Raw genomic sequence first — 21,785 nt, forward strand, 5'->3', positions numbered from 1 at the left:
GCCATGCGGAACCCTCTTCAAACTAAAATTTCAACTAAAATCCAAATAAACAACTTCTGCTACACTGCCATCATCAATCAGTTTTGTAATTTCCTCAAAAAACTCAATCAAGTTTATGCTTGGAAAATTATGTCTTACAACACAATGCTGAATATCCCTAATCAATTTTTGCCTCTCTACATGTCCATAAATCCCCTCTCTCATAATCACCTCCAATTATTCACCCATAACTGAAATCAGACTCTCAGGTCTATAGTTCCCCAGTTTCTCCTTACAACATTTCATAGATAGAGGTACAACATTAACCACCCGTTAGTCATCAGGCACCTCACCTGTAGTTATAGATGATGAAAATATTTCTGCAAGGGGTCTCATAATTTCCTCCATTACTTCCCACATTGTTCTGGGATATATTAGATCAGGTACTGGAGATCCACCTTTTATATTCTCCAAGACCTCTTGAACTTCCTGTTGTGTAACATGAGCTGTTTTTAACACAAAGTTTATTTCTCTGCATTCTCTAGACTCCACTTCTTTCTGCACAGTAAAGACTGATGCAAAATATTCATTTAGTATCGCTCCTATCTCCTGGGATTCAGCATAAAGACATCTCCTTGATTTTTAAGAGGCCCTACCCTCTCTCTAGGTACCCTCTTTTAATATATTTGCAGAATCTCTTTGGATTATCTTTGACTTTATCTGCCAGTGCTATCTCATATTCCCTCTTTGCCTTCCTGATATCTCTTAGGAATGCCCCAACACACACTATATTGATTCAGAGATTCCATTGAATCAAGTAAGATTCTCTTTTATTCTTGACTAGAACCTCAATATCTTTATTCATCCATTGTCCCTTAATCTTACAGCCTTACCCTTCTCTCTGACAGGAACAAAATGCCTCTGAACTCTCGTCACACACTCTTGAATGCCTCTCACTTATCAGACGTCCTTTTAACTGTGAATAGTCTACTCCAATCAACTCTTGAAAGGGTTTGTCGCATAGGATTAAAATTTGCCTTAGTCCAGTTGAAAATTTTAACTTTTATGGAAGGTCTATCCTTTTTCATAACCATTTTGAAACTAATTAGAACTTTGATCGCTACACCCAAAGCGTTCCTCCACTTTTACTTGAGTAACCTGCCCTGCCTTATTGCCCAAAAGAAGGTCTTCTCCAGTAGGAACATTGACATGTTGATAAAGGACATTTTCTTGAATGCTTTTACGATTCTTCACCATCCAAACCTTTAACACTATGGTAGCCCCAGTCAATTTTTGGAAAATTAAGACCCCCAATTATTACAACCTTATTATGCTTACATGTATTTGAAATCTCCCTACATATTTATTTCTTGATTTCCCCCTTACAGTTTTGAAGGGGAGGTGTCTATAGCACAATCCCATCATAGTGATCTTTCATTTCTTATTTGTATTCTTCCCCAAATATTTTCACTGGGTGAATTTTGTTTTTCCCTGAAACTACCTTCCCTAATTACAACAGTAATGTATTCCTTAATCAAAAATACAACTGCCCCTCTTCTTGCCTCCTTTTCTATCTTTTCTATCGCATCTAAAACCCAGAACATTGAACTGCCAGTCTTGTCCATCTCTCAGCCAAGTTTCTGTAATAGCTATGATGTCCCAATCCCATGTTCTTAAACATGCTCTGAGTTCATCAGCCTTACTGATTAGATACCGTGCCCTGAAATAAATGTAATTTAGCTCTTGAGAGTTACTACATACTCTGCCTCTTATCTTCCTTTTCTAATTGATGTGCTCTCCTCACATTTCAGAACCTTCCCCATTGATCCTTCGGTTTACACTGCTGCTTAGAATTCCTCCACTCCTCCTCTTTATCAGTATAAAGTTTCCCTTAATGGAATGAGCAAATTTTCCTGCTAAGACATTGGTCCTTTCCAGTTTAGGTTAGATGCATCCTTTTTGAACAGGTCTTTTCTGTCCTAAAATACATTCCAATTGTCCAAAAATCCGAATCCCTGAACAATACACCAACTCTTCAGCCATTGATTTTTCTCCTTTTACCTTTATTTCCTTTCCTCATTTTAAGTTGGCTTTGGGAGTAAACCAGAAATTTCTACTTTCAAGGTTCTATATTTAAATATTCAAACTAACCTCTTGAATTCACTCTGAACTGCTTTAATCTTTTCCCTAAAAATGTCGTTCCTACCAACATGTACAATAATTTTTGGCTTCTCGATCTCACCTTTAAAGATATGTTTTAACAATTTAGAGAAGTCCTTAATCCTAGCACCAGGAACACAAAAAACTATCCTAAATTTACACTAACTGCCTCAGAATCTCCTGTTTATACACCTGACAGGAGAGCCCCCAAATAATAATTTTGTTAAATCTTGTCAAATGCTGCCCAATGTAAGATTCATTCCAAGTGTCCAATAACTGACTGGCCCTTCCGTTTCCTCAGAGAGATTATCCCCTTCTATAGTTCCAAATCCCGACTATCTAATGATAGAGGAATAGCCACCGGAGACTTTTGAGCTTCCTTCTTAGCTTTCCCGACAGTCATCCATCTATCTGACTGTTCATGCTGTGTAGTAACTTTTCTAAATCTACTAGCCATCACATACTTTCCTCCTAAATGCTCTTAATAACATTAAATCTAAAGAGTTTCAATAACACCTTTATATACAAAATAAACTACCCTTCATTACCCACAGAAAATAATGTAAAATAATGGGTAAAAATTAACAAATATATATCAAGCATATAAAACTTATCTGATTAACTGAATAAAATAGGACTTCTCTTCAATAAATTTCTTGAATTAAAGGAACAACTTCTCCGGAGCCTGCCATGTGTAGGACTCCCAAAATGAAAACACAACTCCTTAGGTTTAAAATTGTTCGGTTTTTCAAAACAAAAACCTTGGCATTGTATGAAAAAAAAACTTCTTAAAAACCTTTGCAATTTGGGAATAAAAAAAAACAAAAAACCTCAGCAGTTCACTGTAGACACTTAAAAGCTTGTTTTATAAAATAATCACAATTATTTAGTTTTAGGTTTTTTTTGAATATTAATGAAACAATGAATAAAAATCTTATTAGTAAAATTTAATGACTGTAATAACATTTCTAAAAAAAATTTTTAAAAACTTTAGGAAAATTCTTTAATTAAGCCTGCAATCCCTGGAGCAGTTGCAAGATCCATGCTGCCTTCTAAAAGTTTGCTTTGTAGATGCCTGGAAACCTACGAAATTCTCTCCTTCACCCTGTGATGATGTTCTAGTTCAATATTCTCATGAATAGGCAATATAATTTATCTCAACAGGTAAATTGAGCTGTAAATGGTATTCTTGTGCATGTAGAAGAATAAACATACCTTTTCTAATGCTCAGGATAAGGTGGCAAATGAGACAAATTTAGTTTCTCTTTTAAAATATGGTGGAGTGCTGATAATCCAAAGACTGGACCTAAACCATATTTTGACGTACAAAAGCCGTGAGATCTTTAATAGTGTCTATAAAGGGCAGGTTTTTAAAGACTATGTGGATTTCACTTGTAGCATGACCAGCCTTAGGGGGTGGGTGGTGATGTGCATAGTGATATCAACACTGGAGCAATAGACCTAAAAAAGAATGATGCTGTGGGGGCTTGGGTTTGAAACCCACCATGTTGGTTGGTAAATTTTTATTAAAATCAAATGTGAAATTAAAAGTCTGATTATAATCATGAAATTATTATTGATTATCCTAAAAATCCATCTAGTTCATTAATATTCTTTTTAAGAGAAGAAAATGAGTTGTCACGGTCTCGTCTGATCTATATGAGACCCAGACCCACAGGAATTTGGTTGACTTACAACTGCCCTTTAAGAGATCTACACAGTTATCTAAACACTTCAAAAAAAAGTGGATGAACCCTTAGTGTCAATTACAATAGGTACTGGAAACAATATGGTAAACTTAGCCGAGTCAACCCTGCAAAGTCTTCCTTACTAACATCTTGAGGCTAGTGCCAAAATTGGGCGAGATGTCAGGTAGCAACCTGATGTTGTCAGACTCTCGTAATCGACCCTGACAACACATCACTATCCACATGGAATCCAGCAGACATGACAGTGTTGATAAACAGTCAGAAAGGAGGTTCCCTGGGAGTGTTCAACATTTACTCTTGACCCAATTAAGTCTCAGAGCAACAAGTCAGATGTGGGGAAGAAACCTTCTGATTACTATAGACCGGTGTGTAAACACCCTCCATTTTGATTATACACTCCAGTGTATTCTGGACAGTGACCACCTTGTTACATGAGATACATGGTTTCAAATAGAGCTTGCGACCAGACTGGGCATCCATAAAGTAGTGTGGGCCATTAGCAGCAGCAGAAGTGTACTTGAACAACCTTGTAGACAATCATTTGCTCTAATCTACCGTACATTCAAGTCAATGAGGCACACAGGAGGCATGTCAGGAGCAGCACTAGACTTGTCTGAAAATGAGGTGTTCATTTGGTGAAGCTATAGAGGAAGACTACTTGTGTGCCAAGCAACAAGTATAATCAGAGCCAAGTGATACCATAACCAACGGATATGACTTAACCTCCGCAGGCTGCTACTTCCAGTTATGATTATGGGTAGGCAATTAAAACATTCACCGGAGGAGAAGGCTTCACAAATATATCCAACCCTATGAAGGAAGGAGCCCAGAACATCAGTGCAAAATATAAGGCTAACGCAACAATCTTCAGCCAGAAGTGCTGAATGGATGACCCATCTCAGCCTCCTTGGGTGGTCCCCTCAGATGCTAGTCTTCAGCCAATTGTAGTCACTCTGTGACATTAATAAATGGCTGAAGGCACTGGATACCGTCAAGGCTAAGGCTTCTGATAATGATCCCACAATTATACTGAGGATATGCTCCAGAGAGTGTCGTGCCCCAAGCAAGCTGTTTCTGTACGACACATGGCATCCCATCAATGATGAGGAAAATTGCTCAGGTATGTCCAAACAGGCTAGTTACCACACCGTCAATTTACTGTTAATCATTGATAAAATAACTTCAAGGGTCATCAACAGTGCTACTAAGCTGTACTTGCTAATTAATCTTCTCACTGCTCAGTTTGGTTTCCAGCTGAGCCACTCAACTGCTGACCTCATTACTTCCTTCGTTTAAACACGAGAAAGAGCTCAACTCCAGGGCTAAGGTAAAAGTGACTGTCCTTGATATCAAGACCAACTGAGTGTTGAGTTCAGGAGTGCCAGCAAAACGAGCCAATAGGAATTGGAGGGAAAAATCTCTTGATTGAATCACATTGAGCACAAAGAAAGGTATTTGTTGAAGATCAGTCTTTTCAGCTTAGGACATCTCTGTAGTGTCTGAGGCTGAACTGTCTTCAGCTGTTTTATTAGTGACCTTCCCTCCATTATAAGGTCAACAAACATTTGGCACCCTTTGCGATTCCTTAGATGCTAAGTAATACATGTCCAAATATGGCAAGAGCTGGACAACATGCAGGGCTTTGTCTGCCAAATGGAAACTAACATTCACAACATACAAGTGGTATGTAATGACCATCTCCAAAAGAGAATCTAACATCGCCCTTTCACTTTCAATGACTATCAACATCGTTGATTTCCATTGACCAGAAACTGAGATGGATTAGTCATCTGTAACCAGAGCAGTTAGAGGTGGGGAATTCTGCTATAAGTAACTCTAAGTGTTCTTTGTCTGGAAGAGCATTTATATATTGCAGATCTCTCATTGTCTTCAATAATGGAACATTAGTATTATAAAAATAGTTTGACACTGCATTGGACTTTTTTGGAATCCTGTTTGTGGGTTAGGTCACTGGATGCTGAACCAATACAGAGTACAGTCTGTGTTGTCTGTGGTATGAAAAACAGAAGTGGGGGTTCTAATATCCAAAATGGAGAAAGCAACAGAAAATCTTACTGATTCAATCCAAAACCTAAAATTTTGCCAGTGCAGTTTCAAATAGTTTCATTTCTACTAAATGCATGAAAATTGTTAGGTATGGAGATGCAAGAACATGTGTGGCCTTGAAAAAAACTTTTAGAAAAAACTCAGTTAAGTCCATTAAGCATGAATAACGAAAATCTCCAAGTTGCCACAAGTATTATTTTTGCAATTCCTCATATGTTTCCAGTAAGAGTGAGAGCTTGCTCATTTCAAGACAGATGAGGCGGAATATCTTTCACACGTTGTGAATCAGTGCAGTTTGTAATCACTGAAGGCTGTAGAGACTAGGTTGTTAAGTATATGCAAGACTAAGATAGGCAGTGTTTTAATTCGTCGTGAGAATCAAAGATCAAGGGAAAGGCAGAAAAGTGGAGTTGCGGATTATCAGATCAGCCACAATCCTGTTGAATGTTAGAGCAGACTAGATGGGTTGAATGGCCTAAAGAACAGAAATTATTTTTAATACCTCCTCCAGAACTATTTGCACCCTTTTAGTCTATTTTAATTCCACTTTAAATGATGGTACTGAATTGCTAAAGACATTTCAGATTATGTAATAATATTTCATGTACTTGGACAGTATTTGCTTACAAAACAGTGTATGAACTCCTCAAACTTTGATGTATGTGATGTATGTTCACATTATAAGTGAATTTCTCAGCATAACTGCAGGTGTTTATAGCTTGTTTCTACTCCTGGTAAGCATTTTGCATTGTACCTGAAGAATCCTTTTTTCTTCTTTTTAAGGATGTTTGGACCTTCTTTAAAGAGAATAATCTGTCCCACAATGCACTTATTGCTGTGTTACATCATTTTGTCCACATGGTTCAGAATAAGAGAGCTAATGTCATCCAGCGAGAATATGCCTTGCATGCAGCTGGACTTTATTTCCTGCTCCTCGAAATTCCAGGTGAGATTGCACAACAGGTGATGTGGAATTGCTTCTTTCAGACGGTTGTGATTTGCAGAGGACTGTAGAGATTAGTTGCTAAAGTACATTCAATAATATGGTAGAAAGTTATAATTGATAGTGGGAATCAAGGATTATGGGGAAAGGCAAGAAAAAGGAGTTGAGGATTACCTGATCAGCCATGACCTAATTGAATGGTGAAGCAGACTTGATGGGCTGAATAGCCTACTTCTCCGATGTCTATAATCTTTAAGTTGCTCAGTAATTGCTTAAAACACATAACAGAGATCCAAGTTTTGTTTTTTTTTTAATTTCAACTACATTTATCAAATATAGCATTCTGCAACGGAACTCATGATGGAATGAGATTTCTTTTTGAGTCTATCAAATAACAAGTTAATTGTTGGATGGGCAAATGTTGCCAGAAACATGCTAATTGGCATAAGGACAACACGTGGCCAAAAGAGTGGTACAGGAGCGGGGTTCCTTTTTATGGGGCACTGGCATCAGCATTGGAACAGGAGGGATCTGCACGGTTGGGACAGTCTCCATCTGAATCAGGCTGGGAACACTGTTCTAGTGAAAAGGGTAAATAAGCTGGTCAATAGGACATTAAACTAGGAAATGGGTGGGGAGGGAGGGAATGGTGAAACTTACCCCAGTGCAAAACAAAGCAGCAGGTTAACATCTGTAGTGGTGGATCCAACCACTTGGCAAATTATGAAAGAAATGACAGGGAAGGAGATCTCAGGAGAGGTTATTAAAGTCTCCAGCACAGACACAAATAGGACAGATTGTTTGGAAAGGGCTAGCAATCAAATTTCAAGCACACTGTATAAACAAATGACAATGAGAAGAGGAGCGGTTAATACAGAACTGAAGGTGTTGTATTTGAATGCACCCAGTATATGGAATAAGGTAAATGAGCTTGTGGCGCAGATCGAAATTGGTAGGTATGACGTGGTGGGCATCACAAAGATGTAGCTGCAAGGGGATTGGGTTGGGAACTGAATATCCAAGGATATACTTCCTATAGAAAAGGTAGGCAGATGGTCCGAGGGCTTGGGATTGCCTTACTAGTAAGAAGTGAAATTAAATCAATAGGAAGAAATGAAGTAGGGTCAGATAGTATAGAATCTGTGTGGGTAGAATTGAAGAACCGCAAAGGTTTAAAAAAAACATAGTTGGAGTTGTGTACAGGCCTCCAGGAGCTGGGGCTCAAGATATACCACGAGATAGACAAAGTGTATAAGGAAGGCCAAGTCACGGCGATCATGGGGAATTTTAATATGCAGGTGGATTGGGAAAATCATGTTGGTAGTGGATTGCAAAGAAAGGAGCTTGTGGAATGTCTACAAGCTGGCATCTTGGACCAGCTCATGGTGATGCCCACAAGGCAATACTTGATTTAGTGTTGTGCAGTGAGACAGACTTGGTAAGGGAGCTTAAGGTAAAGGAACCCTTAGGACGCAGTGATCATAAGATAATAGAATTTACTCTGCAATTTAAGAGGGAGAAGATAGAATCAGAGATAACAGTATTATAGCTGAATAAAGTTAACTACGCAGTATGAGGCAGGACCTGGGCAGAATTGACTGGAAGAGGAGCCTACAAGGAAAGACAATGGAACAGCAATGGCAGGAGATTCTGGGAGTAATTCAGGAGACACAGCAAAAATTCATCCCTAGGAAACAGAAGCATGATATAGGGATGCTGAGGCAACTATGACTGACTAAGGAAGCCAGGGATAGCATACAAGCAAAACAGAAAGCATATAATGTGGCGAAGGTCAGTGGGAAACCAGAAGATTGGGAAGCTTACAAAGACCAACAGAGGGCAACAAAAAAAAAGTAAGGAGGGAGAAGAGTAAGTATGAGGGTAAACTAGCCAGTAATACAAATGAAGACTGTAGGAGTTTCTTTAGATATTTCAAGGGCAAAAGAGAGGCAAAAGTGGACATTGGAAAACTGGAAGATGAAGTTGGAGACATTGTGTTGGGGAACAAGGAAATGGCTGAGGAACTGAATAATTACTTCATGTCAGTCTTTACTCGTGTCTTCCACTGTGATTTTCTAAAAATTCAAGAGAGTCAGGGGCATAACTGAGTATGGTGGCCATCATCAAGGAAAAGGTGCTAGTAAAACTGATTGGCCTGAAGGTGGATAAATCGCCTGGACCAGATGGACTACACCCCAGAGTTTTAAAGGAGATAGCTGAAGAGATAGTGGAAGTGTTAGCGGTGGTCTTTCAGGAATCACTAGAGTCAGGGAGGGTCCTAGAGGACTGGAAAATCACCAATGTGATACCCCTATTAAAGAAGTGAAAAGGCAATTGACGGAAAGTTACAGGCCGATTAGCCTAAGCTCGGTCGTGGATGAGATTTTGGAATCCATTGTGAAGGATGAGATTTCTGAATATTTGGAAGTGTATGGTAAAGTAGGGCAAAGCCAGTGTGGTTTCATCAAGGGGAGGTCATGTCTGACAAATCTGCTAGAATTCTTTGAGGAAGTAACAAGCAGAGTAGATCGAGGAAAGCCACTGGATATTATCTACCTGGACTTCAAGAAGACCTTTGAAAAGGTGCCACACAGGAGGCTGCTGAGTAAGGTAAGGACCCATGATGTCAGAGAAGGTGCTAGCATGGATAGAAGATTGGTTGTCTGGCGGAAATCAGACAATAGGGATAAAAGGGTCTTTCTCAGGATGGCACCTGGTGACAAGTGGTGTCCCGCCAGGGTCAGTGCTAGACCACAACTTTTCACTTTGTACATTAATGATCTAGATGAAGGAAATGTGGGCATTCTGGATAAGTTTGCAAACGATACAAAGATAGGTGGAGGGACAGGTAGTATTGAGGAGGTGGGGAGGCTTCAGAAGGATTTGGGTAGGTTAGGAGAGTGGGCAAAGAAGTGGCAGATGGAGTATAATGTGGGAAAGTGTGAGGTCATGCACTTTGGTAAGAAGAATAAAACCATTGACTGTTTTCTAAATGTGGAGAAAATTCAGAAGCCTGAAGTGCAAAGCGACTTGGGAGTTTGAGTCAAGGATTCTCTCAAGGTAAACTTGCAGGTTGAGTCAGTAGACAGGAAGGTAAATGCAATGTTGGCATTTATTTTGAGAGCACTTGAATATAAAAACATGAATGTACTACTGAGGCTTCATAAGGCCCTGGTCAGGCTACATTTGGAGTATTGTGTACAGTTTTGGGCCCATATCTCTGGAAGGATGTCCTGGCTGTGCAGCGGGTTCACAAGAGGTTCACAAGATTGGTCCCGGGAATGGGAAGCTTAACGTGACACCAACGTTTGAGGACTCTGGGACTATACTCAGTGGAGTTTAGAAGGATGAAGGGGCATCTAATTGAAGCTTACAGAATACTGAATGGCCTGGACAGAGTGGATATTTGGAGGATACTTCCATTGGTAGAAGCGACTAGGACCCAAGGGCACAGCCTTAGAGTAAAGGGAAGACCTCTTAGAACAGAGATAAAGAGAAACTTCTTCAGCAGTAAATCAATGGAATTCACTGTCAGTGGAGGCCAGGTCATTGAGTATATTTAAGACTGAGGTAGATAGGTTCTTGATTATTAAGGGTTACGGGGCGTAAGCGGGAGAATGGCGTTGAGGAAATTATCAGCCATGATTGAATGACAGAGCAGACTTGATGGGCCAAATGGCCTAATTTATGGTCTGCTAGAAATGGCTCACAGTTTGCAAAGCTTGTATTCATATGGACAAATTGAAACTGTAAAAGACTTAATGTGGAAATGTTGCTAAGTAGAATTTGTGATCCTTCTTTCTCTTCACTATTTTTTCCTGTATATACAACTACAGTAAATGCTTCTGCTGATAAGTAACTGTGTACACCATATTTGTATGTGATTGCACAATTTTCATCCCAATTTGCAACTCCTTAAATTCTAGGCAGTCCATATCCAAATGCAGCAATCCCTGAACAATATTCAGGCTCAGTAAAGGTATTATATTACAGCAGACAGACTTGGTTACATGAGATCTGTAATTTAGGAGCGAACAGTTGAAAATCAACATAGGAAGATCCTACAACCAAACTGCTTTGTTTGAAATGCAGTTTTCCAGTAAACTTCTCTGCATGTAGACGGTCCCTTTTTAATCTCATACGACCACCTGTATTAGACAAATGAATTATTTTGAATGTCAAAATGGTTCCTGGCACTTGTGCAGACCAAGCTGTTGACATCAGCTGGTCCTACAATTCAGGCATTGCTGCTGTTATGCTGTAGAAAGAACCTCATTCCATGTGATTCCAGGGCGTCTGCAGACTGCCCAGCTTTATTCCACTTTAACTCATTTTTAGAAGTGACAGCCATCCCCCATGCTACTTCAGCATCTTCATACACTTCCACTCTCTTGTCTGATTTAGTCTGATATTCAGGTGGAAGGGAGAGGCTTGACTTAACTAGACCTCTGAGAAGTACGTAATATCAGTTATTGGTAGCACCATATCTGTGACAGACAACTATATCTGTTGCTGAGTAATGATGCCACACTGTTCCAGTGCTGGGGGTTTGTTCCTCCACCTATCGGTCTTCGCAACAAGTATAGCCATAAACTACAGACACTGGGTGAGCTGCAGGCATCAATTATTCTTAAGCTGCATTAAGTGGGCCACCTGTTTTGTCAGTTGGACGCATTCCAGCTCTTTTAAACTCGAAAGACATTTAAACAGTGAGTTTCTTTTAGAAAAGGAGGGTAAAGTAAAATGCAACTTGAACATGACGATAAATTGAAATGCGTATTTCAGCTCCATTTTAAGATGAGAGCGAGAACAGCCAAAGTGATGTATTTGCCTTCCTGCAGGCTTTTTATTTTAGCAAAGCTGACTGAGTCATTTGTTGTCAATATAAACATCTGAATCATTTCTGTTCAACAGAATTAGCCTGAGTTATTTTATGCTCCACTACTTCACATCATCATTTATTTGTTGCACTGATTTACCTTTTAACAGCTATTAGCAATGTACTGGCCTGATAATGGTCCCTTTTCATAAATTATTAATATAAGTTATGCCAATGGTATGTTGGTACATTAGAACATTTGAATTCAATAATGATCTTAATTTTCCAACTTCACCCTTTCAAAGTCATTTTTATTGCTCATTGTGTCTTTTGTGGGATGAGGATTTTATTGTGATCTGTCCTCATGATTCTTGTCATAGGGTATGAATTTCAGTTACCTTGAATTGCTGCATTTTTATACAATCAATAAATCATTCTAAAACCAAGAAACATATAAGTAATAGCAGAATAAAAAACATGGATGCAGCAATATTTAATCCTCTTTTATTAACTTAGTGTTCTGTAAAAGAGAGCATCAACATTTTTTTTCAGCAATACTCTGTTAATCTCTTCCAGTCATTTTTTAACTGTGTTTAAGTTGCCTTCCAAACTCACTTCCACTCATCACGGGCACAAGTGACCATGGTGCCATATTCCAGCTATTAAAACAGCTGACAGGCTTTCACACATTCCGTCACTCTCCTGATGTGTTGATATATCCGTGCTTTATAGCTTGATACCCTCCAACTGAATCCCCAGGAGCATTACTTAACATTTTGCACCTCTACAAGCCTGCTATTCCCAGCAGTTGTATGTCCAAATATATATTGAATATAAGGGCTTGTTAGAGACGTACAGTAACTTTCCTGATATGTGTTTTTCCTCACTGTAGTGCACTGTTTAGAAGATAGTGTAAGTCACGTGAAAGTAATTTTGGTTAGCATGCATTTTCCAGATGTACTGAAGCTTTTATAAATGTATAATTTTTTGAAAAGCATAATGTACCTTTTTGTAGGAAGTGTCGCCAACCGTACCTTTCACCCGGTACTATTTGACAAATGTCTGGACGCTATTAAAAAGAGCTGGCCTGCAACAGAAGAAGGAAATCGAAAGCGGAAGAAAGATACCCAAATGAAGAACCCTCAGACTGCTGCAAAAGGAAGAAAGCGTGCTAAGCCAGTCAGACAGCAAGTGAGTGAGGTATAGATTTTAAAGCCTTTGCTTAAAAATAATGACAATTTTGATGTTAGGTTTCCATGCTGAGTGCATTCTTCAGTCAAGAGCATCTGATATGAAATGAGAGTTTGGGAATTCATAAATGTGTCTAGTTACTGTTTACTGGTTGCAGTACTGTGTCCAGTGATTATGCTTGATGTGTTCTAATATTTGTTTTTCTACTCCAGGAAATTCTTGAGGAGGATGAAGATGAGGGTGATGTTGATGTGTTTTTCTCCACACACGATCTATGTCGTGTTAGGGATGATATTTTCTCTCTGCTGAAAAGGGTCCTGCGATTGCTATCCAAATTCTCCCTGAAAGAAAAACCTGATTGTGCTCAACACTGTCTATGGGTAAAGTTGCAGGCTACTGTGTCAGTTTTATGATGGGCTGAACAAGTCCTAAAGATATTGTGGTTCACCGGGACTGAAATGGAATGTTGTTGTGATGTCAGCAACCAAATGTTACACCCTTTTATTGTTCTCTCCTGTTTAACTGTAAACAATTGTTCGATGAACAATTATTCAGTTACCAGCATGTTAACCTTGTGTTAGAGCAGGTGGAATTCATGTTATCACTGGATCCCAATAACAGTGTATCTATATATCAAATCAATAGGATAAGAATTGAGTTGAAATACAAGATAAAATAACTCATCAGAATATGATTTTTGAGCTATTGGTGTGCCAAGGAAAGCAATTAATTAAATATAGCCAGAGACTATTGCCTTTTTGGAATCCTTGTAATTGTTTTAAGTGAGAGACTATAAGCATGGGTTTTGTAGAACCTCTGCAGGTAAGTAAATAAATTATTGTTATTGCTCCAATAGGCGTAATGTGCAAGGACTGTGAATGTGATTATTTTATGAGAATACTTGTGCTCTTGTGAAAGAGGGATAATGGTGTGTTTTTGTAATTAATCTTGATTAATCGAGAGTTTTTGTTTCCGTAGCTATTCACTGAACTGATAAACTTTGAGCCTGTAATTGGGGTGTTAGATTTCACAGATTCTGTGTAAGTAAATAAAATTATTGGCCGTTTCTTTGAACGGTGTATGTAGCATGTGTTTGTTTCTTTTATAAATGGCCATGTTGTTTGTATACATATATCTAATTCTCATAATCCTAGAACTTATCATCCTTACTAATATTCTATTGCTTGCTTCTGGTGTCAGTTTCATTCATGTGTGAGCTAGGATGATTAGCACTGGTATGTATCCAACTCCAGATCATTGTACTGTGGCCAGTCCTCCATCCTGGTATCTGTAGTTGGACTCTGACCCCAATAGGAAACATGTAGATGTTGGCTAGCTAATTGGGTAAGTTGTAGGAGGGAATTCTGAGGGACAGGATTTACATACCTTTGGAAAGGCAAGCTTTGATTAGGAATAGTCAACATGGCTTTGCACGTGTTACATTTATGTCTCACTAACTTGATTGAGTTTGTTGAAGAGGTGACAAAGAAGATTAATTGAAGGTCATGTAGTAGATGTAAGCTAAATGTTCAACAAGGTTCTGCATGGTAGACTGGTTTGCAAGTTAGATCACATGGAATCCAGGGGCAGCTAAGCTAATTACATACAAAAGGTAGCAGACAGGTGATAGGGTGTTGATTTTTTTTTGGACCGGAGGACTGTGATTAGCTACGTGCCACACGGATCAGTGCTAGGTCCGCTGCTTTTTATAACTTATGTAAATTGTTTGGATGTGAATATAGGAGACATGGTTTGTAAGTTTGCAGATGACACCAAAATTAGTGGTTTAGTGAACAATGAAGAAGGTTACCTCAGAATACAACAGTATCTTGATCAGACGGGCCACTGGCAGAGTTTAGCTTAGATAAAGGTGAAGTGGTGCATTTCAGAACGTCCGACCAGAACGGGACTTATACAGTTAAGGTAGGGCCTTGCTGAACAAAGGTACCGAGGGGAACAGGTGGTTAATTCCTGGAAAATTGAGTCACAGGTAGATAGGGTGGTGAAGAAGACATTTGGCATTCTTATATTCATTGGTCCAGTGCATTGAGTATAAGAGTTGGACCATCGCATTGTGGCTGTACAGGACATCGGTTAGGTCACTTTTGGAATACTGCATGCAATTCTGATCTCCCTCTTATTGGAAAGATATTAAACTTGACAGGGTGCAGAAAAAATTTACAAGGGTGTTGCCAGGGTTGCAGGGTTTGAGCTATAGAGAGATGCTGAATAGGCTTTTTTTGTTCCTTGGAGCTTCAGAGATGAGCTTTTATAGAGGTTTATAAAATCATGAGGGGAAAGGATAGGGTGAATAGCCACAATCTTTTCCTCAGGGTAGGGGAGTCCGAAACTGTAGGCTTAAGGTAAGAAGGAAGAGATTTAATAGGGACCTGAGGTACAACTTTTTCATGTGGAGAAAGGCCCGTGAATGGAACGAGCTGTTAGATGAGGTGATGGAGGTGGTTAAAATTACAGCATTTAAAAGGCATTTGATTGGGTACTTGAATGGGAAGGATTTAGAAGGATGTGGACTAAATACTGGCAAATGGGACTATATCAGTTTAGGATTTCTGGTCAGTGCAGATGGGTTAAATTGTTTCCTTGCTGTTTGACTCTGACTCTGTCATTGAACTGGGTTTTTAAAGAAGATACGAGACCAATCTGAAATGACTGACTGTCAGGTTTCTGTTACTGAAATTGCTGAAATAGTTGGTGCTGCTTTGTAAATGAAACATATGATGGTTTATTTTAAAGCTAAAACCCCAGTTTATTGATAAAGTAGAATGTAGCTGAGGTTCCCATTGTATGCCTTTTATTTGTTTGATGTGAAGTTTTGAATGATAAAGTTGCTGCAACTTCGGACAAAAGAGACTAGCAATTTTCCATACATTTTATGATACTCAGATTCTGATATCTTTGTTTTAGAAAAAAAATTGGTTAAAACTAGCAAGTCTGCTGAATACAAAATAGTAAGTTCAACGATCAGTTGTTTGGATTTTGCAGTTGTCCTCTTTGTTTTATTTTTTTTTCTTGTTCTGTTAGAGATATTGATGGAATGAAGACTTTGCCAGAATTGGCTTATTATGGACTTAAGTTACTGTGCTCTCCCAACCATGGTGATGTTAATAAGGTACTGTTTTAAGAATGCAAGGTAATAGTTGTTTCAAGTCATCGAACTCAATTGATTAATTATATTCTATTTATTGCTACTGCATATATTTAATTTTGTTTGTATCTTCCCAGACACTCCGCTGGCTCTTCCAAAGACTGTTGAGTACAATTATATTGGTTGGTGGAGAAGAAGGCTCCAAATCTTGTGTACTTCTGGGAGTGGGACAGAAAGTTATTACTGCAAGAGATCAAGCTATTAAATTTATTAGGTGTGGCATTTTTCATGTACTTTTTTTTAACTTTTGAAACAAGCTTTTTGTTTTTTGGAAAGACTATTTTAAGATTTGATCTGAAATTTCCTCTTTTGAGAATGCATGATTGTCAACGCTTCAAAAAAATCTCAGAGATGATTGAAGGCAGAATGGTGCACATTGTCTGTATGGAATTCAGCTAATCATTTGACAGGGTTCTGTATGGTAGACTGGTTAGTAAAGTTTGATCATGAAATCCAGCGGTAGCTAGCTAATTGGATACAAAATTGGCTTGACAGTCAGATGAGGGTGATGGTGCTAAAGGGTTGCTTTTTAGACTGGAAGCCTGTGCCCAACAATGTGCCACAATGATCGGTACTGGGTCCACTGCTTACCAACGTTAGTATAAATGATTTGGATGTGAATATGGCAGGCATGGTTAGTAAGTTTGCAGATGACACCAAAATGGTTGCTGTAGTGGACAGTGAAGAAAGTTATCTGAGTACTTTGGGACCTTGATCAGATGAGCCAATGGACAGAGGAGTGGCAGACGGAGTTTAATTTGGATAAATGAGAGGTCTGGCATTTTGGTAAGATAAGTGAAGGCGGGACTTGTACGGTTAATGGTAGCACGCTGGGAAGTGTTTCCGAACAAAGAGACTTAGAGGTTCTGGTGCATTGTTCCTTGAAAGTGGAATCACAGATGAATAGAATGGTGAAGATGGCGTTTAGCATCCTTGCTTTCGTTGGTCCGAACATTGGGATTTGCTGTTGTGTCTGTCAGGGCATTGGTGAAGTCACTTTTTGAATACTGCATACAATTCTGATTGTCCTCCTAAAGAAAGGATAAGCTTGAGAGGGTACAGAAAAGATTTACAAGGATATTGCCAGGACTGGAGAGTTCGTGCTATAGGGAGAGGCTTAATGATAGCTATTTTCCCTACAGCATCAGAGGCTGAGGAGTGACGTTATACAGGCTTATAAAATTAGGTGGTTCATGGATCAGGTGAATAGCCAATGTCTTTTTCCTAGAGTGGGGAATTCCAAACTAGAGGGTTTAGGTTGAAGGTGAAACGGGAGGGATTTAAAAAGAACCTTGAGGGTAACTTTTTCATATAGAGGGCAATGCATGTATGGAGGAAGTGATGGTGACTGGTACAAATACAATATTTAAAAGGCATCTGAGTGGGTATATAATAGGAAGGGTTTAGAACAATATGCTGGAAATTGCGGTCAGATTGGGATATCTGGTCAGCGCAGATGAATTAGACCAAAGCATCTGTTCTGTGATGTACAGCCCCATGACACTGTGACTTAATAATACAGCTAAACCTGGCTGGATGTGAACACATGAATTCCTAGTTTTAGAAAAACAAGGTCCCATGTCATTTGTTTTCTGTATGCCTAGGAGCAAAATAATATAAAAAAAATGATGTGATTGTTGAATAATCGCGAATAAACTCTACTGATTTGAGTTTGAATCAAAGACATCGTTAGTTCTTGAAAAGTTTGGAAACCAAAGGCAAATGTGGTTGTTGCTCCTGAGCATATGAGGTTCTCCCAAATATTGTTTTGATTAAGTTGGTGTGCCTCAATTTGCTTTGATTACAGTTAATATTGAACTGTTAATTTGTTAATATCAATTTTAACTTTTTTGTCTTGCCAATTTTCTAATAGAGGGAATATTTGTATGAAGTACAGTTACATAGCAATAGAAGTTATTAATTTTAAGTCAGCTTGTCATAGAAAGTGATATGAGTTTGAAACATTTTGTTTATAGCTATATTGTGGACCAAGTGGAAGAAACTGCATTACCTGTACTTCGAGTTTTGCTGCAGCACATCTGCATTAAGGTTTGAAAATCTAGTTAAGAATGAAATGCTACAATTGCAAATCTTTTGGATATTGAAATTGCAAACAACTAAAACATTGAAAGAATCAATGGAACATTCTGTGCAATTTCTGAAAAGTGTGCCACATTGTAGCAGGGGACCACTGACTTATCGCTTGTATTGTTGCTCTGAATGTATGCAATATCCTAAATCTCATCCTGCAATGTTTTACCTTATTTTCTATTTAATATTAATTCCACTGACGTTTTTCTTGTTTCTGGTACAGCTTCCAAATTTCAATTTGAAAAAAATCTAACTTTGCCTTGGGCTTTTTTAATGGAAATCTTCATTTAATGCTTTTGATTTGCATCAATCAGTGGAAGTTGGTTTTCCTGGGTTTTTTTTTTACTTTTTGTAAACTTCAGACATCCTTTCAATCTTTTTACTTTAATATTTAGTTGCTGTGGTTCATTCTGTCTGCTGCATCACTCTCCTAAAGACATCATGGTGAATTTCTTGAGTATCCCATTTGCGGTCTTCCTAAAGCCAGATGCCCAAAATAACAGAATGCATTCTAAGTAATGATTAATGATCAATAATTAGCCGTCAACAACATCGCCAAGATTTAATGGTTCTTGTTCTGCTCTAATCCACTTTGAACATCATCATCAGTAAAGTTTAAAAATTGAAATAAAAACAATTTTTTAGTTGAAATGGCTTAATCATTTTTGGACGTTGAATGTGGTTTTCAGTGCATATTATGTTAATTAAAATAATGTCCAATGTGCTAACCTTGAAATTAAGTTTGAAAAATGATATTTTGTGTTAATTTATACTATTTTTATATCTGCAAATATTGTCCTACTAAAATTGGTTTTGAATTTAATAACTTGTATCTATATAATATCTTTAGTCAAAACTTACTATAGAATGTAATCATGTGATTGCAGTGCCTTCTGGCTGGATTATGCTCAATAGCAAACGGTGTTTTCAATCTTACCAGAGGCTACAAATCAGTTAAGAGACTGATTTACATAGGTTGTAATTGTGAATAATTTTGGGATTGTGCTACGGATAGAAACTTCTGTTATGCAAACAATTGACAATTGTATCCAATATAAATTACTTTATTTAAAAGTAAGACCATAAGCCAGACCAGTAAGACCAAAAGTAAGGCCATATATCTACACACGTTGCCTTTGTGTTCATGACAGTCCCCAGCACTTTACTACAAATTGGTTATTTTTGACATAATGTTGTTTATGTAGGTAATATGCCAATTAATTTACACACAATAAAATCCCCACTGACGACAAAGGCAGAATGTGAAAATCTCATTTGGATGAAGACCGTTCTGGTAACGTGACCATCCATAAACACCTAAACCACGTGCACAAGCTTGTAGTGGATCTTACACTCATAACTTGTTACTGACTGAGCAAAACTCTGATTTATTTCCCCAGAAGCTGACCTATTTGGTGTGCCTGCTTGTCTTGAGTAACTAAGATTCTTGACAAATGCATTTCACTTTCTGTGATATCAGTTCATTAAAACTAACTAATAACCTACTGGACATTAAAATATCTGCACATATACATATTATCCAGTAAACATCCACGTTCGTAACTTCCTTGCAGCTTTTGCCCAAATTTCAACATGAGCCCTGGTTTTGGGAACTTTATACCGAAATTAGTGGTGGAATAGGACAAATTCCTAGAAAATCATTTTACAATTTTGGGACTCTTTGATACTGGCAATGAGATAAGAATATTAGGGTAGTGGCTGGGAAACAATAGATATTCTTGAATGTACTAGAATTATCTTAAAACAGTGTGGGATAACATGATAACAGTCTTCAAGATGAGGTAAAAGTAGATCTTAATTAGGATATTTTCACCCGCAGACAAAGACTAGAATAAGTAACTGTAAATGTAGGAGCATCAACTATAAGTGTAGCGTGGAATTCTGGAAAAATTTCTTTACTTAGGGAATGGTTAGAGACACTGAAGAAACTTCTTTGCCTAGAGAATGTGGAACTCACTATCGCTTGCAATAGTTGAAACCTTGCATGGTAGAGGTCCTGTCTAATGTACAAATGCAATATGTATTCTGGTCTATAAACGTCATGTAAACTCTTATTAAAATAAGTAAGGATCTATACAGGTCCTTATCCAGTCACAATGGCTTCGATCATACAGTAAAGAGCCATGTGTTAAAGTTTGCTAAAGGCCTACACTCCCTATCGTATATAGGTGTGTAAAATTGCCATAGTTATTTGTAATAGATTGGGACTCTGAAACTTACAGATTTCCGTTCAAGCAAATGTGAGCCCGTTTATTGTGGATCTCAAAAATGGTTGTTCAGAAATTGTTAAAATTTGAAAAACCCAAAAACTAGAAATCCAAATATTTGGCCATGTCCACGTATATAAATCATTAAATGTGATTTAAATACGAAAAGCAATTGGAGATCAAATGAACGACTAGCGCAGCAACATGATGACTCAGTAGTTAGCACTGCTGTCTCACAGTGCCAGGTACCTGGGTTCAATTCCATGCTAAGGCGATTGTCTCTGTGGAGTTTGCACACTCTCCCTGTGTCTGTACAGGCTTCCTCCCATAGTGCAAAGATGTGCAGGCTAAGTGGATTAGCCATGGGAAATGCAGGGTTACAGGGATGAGATTGGGCTGTGGGTGGGTGGTGGGGGTGGGGGTGTTCTGGGTGGAATGCTCTCCAAAGAGGTAGTGTAGACTCAATGGACCTGATACCCTCCTGGCTGTTTCCATACTATGGGGATTTTATGATTCTCACTATAAGAAACAAAGGGTTCCCATTTTGGGCCCCATTTGGAGTGTTTTGTACCATTCTAGGCATTAATTTATTGACCTTGGAAACAGGGCAGCATGGATTCATCAGATGTTATCAGGATTCCAAAGATATGATTATTAAGGGAGATTACATAAACAAAAACTTGGTATTCCTTGGAGTACAGAAGGTTAAGGGAATTTCACTGAGGATTTTGGGATTTTAGGCACTAATTTATAGGGTAAGCAGATGGTATAATTCCAGCTCAAGTTATTACCAAACAAATCCAACGCTAAACAGGAAGCTGGCTTGATAGATAATGTTTTGATTTCAATGTAGTGCTCTCTTACCAAAACATAAGCATGCAATACTGCAAATTTTGTATTGCTAAAACATTTTTTATTTACAAAGAAATGAAGATAAAATAGACCATCTACTTACCACAGAAATTCAAAGATTTTTAATTATGCGGTTGAAATATGATCCCATTAATCCTAAAAGCATGCCTTTTTATACATATAAAAGCTGCGTTGTTTCTTTTCTGCAGTACCCAAAGCTCCACTTGTGCAATACTCCCATCAGAATCCTTTTGTAACTATCACCTCCAGTGAGTTTAAGACCCTTGTGATTTCAATTTTGTAAGGGTTTTATTCCAGCACTTCTGGTCCAAGTCTAACACTAATCCTTTGCTCTAAGGTAACCTCATTTATTGCGTATCGTTCCCTTCTCATGGTGCTATTTAAACAGCCATTCCATTCCAAGGATTTCATAGTTGTTCTCAACTCAAAGTGAAACAATAAGAAACTGAGTTTTCTTTTAAACTTCAAAGAAAACCTTCCTGATCTTTCTAAACTGGAGTTTGTTTATCTTGTTCAGTTGTAAAACTACCAATGTGTACACAGACCCCTTAATTCTCAA

The 21,785-nt window shown here is 38.2% G+C and overlaps 1 protein-coding gene across 4 annotated transcripts in view; it reads left to right on the forward strand.

Moving 5' to 3' along the window:
• The window catches only part of ncapd3 (non-SMC condensin II complex, subunit D3), an 83,242-nt gene that overhangs the window by 9,551 nt on the left and 51,906 nt on the right, over nt 1-21,785 (forward strand). For 3 of the 4 annotated variants that reach the window (XM_048562012.2, XM_059639112.1, XM_048562014.2), the window contains exons 3-9: nt 6,699-6,861; nt 12,693-12,877; nt 13,081-13,248; nt 13,847-13,908; nt 15,911-15,998; nt 16,112-16,248; nt 18,011-18,083. In XM_048562012.2, coding sequence (XP_048417969.1) covers nt 6,699-6,861; nt 12,693-12,877; nt 13,081-13,248; nt 13,847-13,908; nt 15,911-15,998; nt 16,112-16,248; nt 18,011-18,083 — 876 coding nt within the window. The remainder of the gene's footprint in view (nt 1-6,698; nt 6,862-12,692; nt 12,878-13,080; nt 13,249-13,846; nt 13,909-15,910; nt 15,999-16,111; nt 16,249-18,010; nt 18,084-21,785) is intronic. The other variant, XM_048562013.2, reaches the window with a different exon arrangement.

Source organism: Stegostoma tigrinum, chromosome 32 (assembly GCF_030684315.1).
Source record: "Stegostoma tigrinum isolate sSteTig4 chromosome 32, sSteTig4.hap1, whole genome shotgun sequence".
Taxonomy (NCBI): domain Eukaryota; kingdom Metazoa; phylum Chordata; class Chondrichthyes; order Orectolobiformes; family Stegostomatidae; genus Stegostoma; species Stegostoma tigrinum.